The following is a 5,000-nucleotide window of genomic DNA, read 5'->3' as shown; positions in this document are numbered from 1 at the left end:
GGATGCTCATTTCCTAATATAAGACTGCAGTTATTTAGCATTAAGTGTTCTAATGAAAGTTCTAAGTTAGCTTATTTTAGCCTTTAATTTAACATAACTTAAGCTTAGGCATTTTATTAACATACTCAGCAAGCTTTGATAAAAAAAAAAATATACCATTAAACCATAATATATATATCACAGTGTATATATATATATATATATATATATATATATATATATATATACATGTATATATATATATATATATATATATATATATATATATACATATGTGTGTGTACATATATATATACACACACATCTTTAATGAAACCACCCTAGCTAACTGGTTAAGCGTGGATAAGCTTGGAGACATTAGTGTGTGGTCATAACATTACCTTATTACACTGGATTATATATTCTGGCTTATTACTTGAAAAAAAATAACAATCATTTAATAATAGTCCGCCTATTTGTCGATCACTATGGCTTTCTATCAGGCGTGTTTTAACTTTCATACATATTTACCATGATGCATCTAAAATAAATAGGCCTTTTTCGACAACCTTATTTGAGCGAACATTGAAGGTAAAATCTTGTTAATCAGTAGTGGCTTGGATCATGCACGCAGTTGCATGTAGGCATGGGTAGCTGCAAACATCATGCACGTTAATATCAAGCACGAATGCATTGCAAATAAAACTTGGGTCGTCTTCTCAAATCTTACCTCTTCCTGTGCTATCTTTTCTTCAGGTTCCAACTGGAATATATTGAGATCAATATTATTCTATCAGGTTGCTTTTATATACGTGTCTGCTTGTCTCTTGTACCAATTCTATTTTCTCCCTTACACCGGTCTATGAACAGGTCATTTTATAGATGTATACATATGTACGGGCATATAAAGTATACAGCAGTATTGGCTTATAACCAAACCAAGGGGGGGTTGAATATAGATATTAAATCCTGTCTCTGTGCGGGATGCGATGTTCAGTTGTTTGAAATGACGATTTGTATTTAAGTAATAATTGTCATGAGTTAAAAAAATATGGGTTAGAGTGATTTTTTGATTTATCAGTGAGAAATATCTTTTCAATACAAATTTGCTCTAATGAATTCTGACGGCTGTTTGTAGTATGGAATCATTATTCATCACAGAAAAAGGTAGATTTTTTTGTTTTGCGCCTGGGAATTAAAATACGGAGTATATTATACAAATAATAATGTATCTCGCAGTATCTGATATTTCGCGTGCACCTTCATTGGTAACTGCGATGACGTCACTTGGCTCCGCCCCCTTTTCACCTCTGTTAATCTGTGAGACACTTTACGATGGTAAGCGTTTTTCAATATATCTTCTTTGGAAATTGTTTAGTAATAACAAAGGTTAAAACAACAATCGAAAGAGGGATTTAGATGAAAGAAATCCAAATTCCTATTAATATTTGCGATAAATGACGACAAAGAGGCAAGCCTTAGCTCGGCAGTTGCCAACTAGGATTTTCATCAAGAAGGTGTGGCACGACCTGTCTCATAAGTACCTTTAATTTTTGGCACTGATGGAATGCGAATCCTGTAGCGAGTCAAAAGGATTTAACTTCTATATATTTTTTTCAACAAGAAGTATATTTCTATTTCAGTCTTTTCTTGCTTTATTCTCCATTTCTGCTTATCATAATCCTTATTATATTTTTTCTCATCATTATCAGCATTTACATTTGCATAAGGATAAATCCGATATGCGAAGCTGAGCCTCGCCCGAGCTATGCCCATGAGGGGAGCCCGGCCTGTGTCGACTAATGCCGACTCGCTAACGTGTGTCAGCTGGTGCTGACTCGGCTGGGCTTAGTCCTTACCCGCCGTGGTGCCCAGCCACAGCAGTAACCTCCAGGCGACAATTGCAACTTCTCGCGGCTGGGCGGGGCGCGCAGGCCCCTCGGATGAGGCCGACACGTTACCACTGTACTAGCCCAGAGGCTTCGGATGTGAGGCCGACACGTTATTACTTTACTAGCACTCTGAAGACTTCTACCGTTCATAATTTCTACATGTAATTAAAATCCGTGTTCAAAGTTTTGCCAAAAGAAAACTACCCTAGGAAAATGGCATGTAATATGAAAAATATCTCACTAAAAGAGAAAGCCAAAGAGGAAGAAGAAAAAGAAAAAATCACCAGATTATCTATCTGAACAATAATTCACCTACCTAATAGATAAATATATACATACTAATATAAGTAAATGTATTAGTTGATAAATTCAATAAAAACATATCAGTAACCTCCTATTCTGAACACACACGAAAACCTAAAGCTTATGAATTAATTAAATTATAATAATATTAATAATAATATTAATAATAATAATGATAATAATAATAATGATAATAATAATATTAATAATAATAATAATAATAATAATAATAATAATAATAATAATAATAATAATGATAATACTGATAATAATAATAATAATAATACCAATAATAATAATAATAATACTGATAATAATAAAAAAATAAAAATAATAATAATGATGATAATACTGATAATAACAATAATAATAATAACAATAATAATAATAATAATAATACTGATGATAATAAAAAAATAATAATGATAATAAAAATAACAATATTAACATTACCAACAACAACAACAAAAATACCCAAGCAAGGTCAGCGACAGCATACTCACAGAGACAGTCATTTTGTTCATAATCATTTCCAACTCCTCTTTCTCCGGCAACTTCCCGCCGTTCACCTTCGCCGCCTTCTCCAGGATCTTGAGGGCCTCCTCGTGGCGCCCTTGTTGCATCAGCCACCGAGGGGACTCCGGAAGTAACCTGCCAGGGGGGAGATGGGGGGGAGGGAGGGGGGAGGTGGGTAGCGTTGAAAAAGATGTTGCAGGTTTTTGGTGATTTAAAAATAGGTTGGTGTGAATGTGTGTTTTTTTTTGCATGAACGTATACTATCTACGTATGTGTATGTAGATAGGTACCATGTGTCTGTGTGTGCGACTCTGTGTGACTTTGTCTATGATGTAGGTGTATGTTTGTGTGTGTGTGTGTGTGTGTGTGTGTGTGTGTGTGCTATACAGCAAAGTCTATAAAATATCAGAGGTATATTTAAGAAATATAAAATAATTTGTACAACCGCATCTTTAACAGAGTCAGCCTTTATTGTGAAATCCCCATTTTCTGTTTCCGTCAAGGAGGACACAGGAGTAACTATGATATCTTGATATATTTTCGTCCGGGTAACCACGCCATATAAATGCTTCTAATAATAATACTGCTAATTACGATAATGATGATAATGATCTTAAATTAAAGAAAAACTAATGATAACAACAACAATAATAATAATGATGATAAAATAATTAGAATAATGGTGATAACGATGATGATGATGATGATGATGATGATGACGAAGATGAAAATAATAATAATAAGAAGAATTTTAATGATAATAATAATAATAACAATAATGATAACAATAAAATTAATAATGATAATAGTGGTAATGATAGTAATGATGATGATAAAAATAATGATAATAATAATAATAATAATAATAATAATAATAATAATAATAATAATAATAATAATAATAATGATAGTAATGGTAACACTAGTAAAAATAATAATAATAATAATAATAATAATAATAATAATAATAATAATAATAATAATAATAATAATAATACTGATGATGATTATGATGATAATAATGATAATAATAATAATAATAAAAACAACTATAATAATAATAATAATAATAATAATAATAATAATAATAATAATAATACTGCCAGATCTCTTCAGATACTCTTGCTTCTTGAAAATACTCTTTTGAAGATTTTCTGTATTTTTTAAAGAAACTATTACCAAAATATCTATTTCAAGGTTTGGTTTGACAAATGAAAGATCTTATACAGCTCTTGATGATTTACTTTAAGGGTAGAAAACATATGAACACAGTTATGCTTATGACAAATTTGCATTGCAGCTGATACTGACTTCAGAATGTCAATGTCATTTACACCTCAATATGCTAATCACTGGATTGATCATGATTTGAATAATAATAATGATAATAATGATAATAATAATAATAATAATAATAATAATAATAATAATAATAATAATAATAATAATAATAATGATAATAATAATAATAATAATAATAATAATAATAATAATAATAATGAGGATGATGATCTATTTATATATATATAAATATATATATATATGTATATATATATGTGTGTGTGTGTGTGTGTATGTGTGTGTGTGTGTATGTAGGTTTGTATACATACATATACATATATATATATATATATATATATATATACACACATCCACATCCACACACACACACACACACACACACACACACACACACACACACATACACACACACACACACACACACACACACACACACTCACACACACACACACACATATATATATATATGTATATATATGTATATATCATATATATATATACATATATATATATAAAAGTATATATATATAAAAGTATATATATATATATGCGTGTGTGTGAGTGTGTGTGTGTGTGTGTACGTGTGTGTTTTAACAGCCATATATTCCACTGCAGTACATAGGACTCTCTCAATTTACAATTGAGAGGTTATATGGCAATGTCACCCTTGCCCGATTAAATTCCCTTTCTAATCAACCGTTGTTCGGCTCGCTAACACCTGTGCCACGGCGGTGACTTCCCCTACGACACCTGCGTTTGACTTCTCAAGGCGATGAGTCGTTTTCTCGGGCTCGAGGCAGCAGTCAGAGCGCAGGCATTTTTACGATTACCGCGGTAGGGAATTGAACTCGGGACTACAAGGGTCGGAGTCCAGTGCTCTAACCACTTGACCATCGCGGCAGTCGTGTGTGTGTATATGTATATGTATATGTGTATATACATATATATATATATCTGTGTTTGTGTTTATATATATATATATGTAAATCTTCATAGAATTTGCTCAAT

The 5,000-nt window shown here is 31.4% G+C and overlaps 1 protein-coding gene across 3 annotated transcripts in view; it reads right to left on the bottom strand.

The window, feature by feature from the left end:
* The window catches only part of LOC125042620 (organic cation transporter protein-like), a 29,495-nt gene that overhangs the window by 4,931 nt on the left and 19,564 nt on the right, over nucleotides 1-5,000 (bottom strand). For 2 of the 3 annotated variants that reach the window (XM_047638378.1, XM_047638377.1), the window contains exons 8-9: nucleotides 2,678-2,825; nucleotides 710-742 (exon numbers count right to left, since the gene is read on the bottom strand). In XM_047638378.1, coding sequence (XP_047494334.1) covers nucleotides 710-742; nucleotides 2,678-2,825 — 181 coding nt within the window. The remainder of the gene's footprint in view (nucleotides 1-709; nucleotides 743-2,677; nucleotides 2,826-5,000) is intronic. The other variant, XM_047638379.1, reaches the window with a different exon arrangement.

This window comes from Penaeus chinensis, chromosome 32 (genome assembly GCF_019202785.1).
Source record: "Penaeus chinensis breed Huanghai No. 1 chromosome 32, ASM1920278v2, whole genome shotgun sequence".
Taxonomy (NCBI): domain Eukaryota; kingdom Metazoa; phylum Arthropoda; class Malacostraca; order Decapoda; family Penaeidae; genus Penaeus; species Penaeus chinensis.
This window is presented reverse-complemented; position numbering and strand designations above follow the sequence as displayed.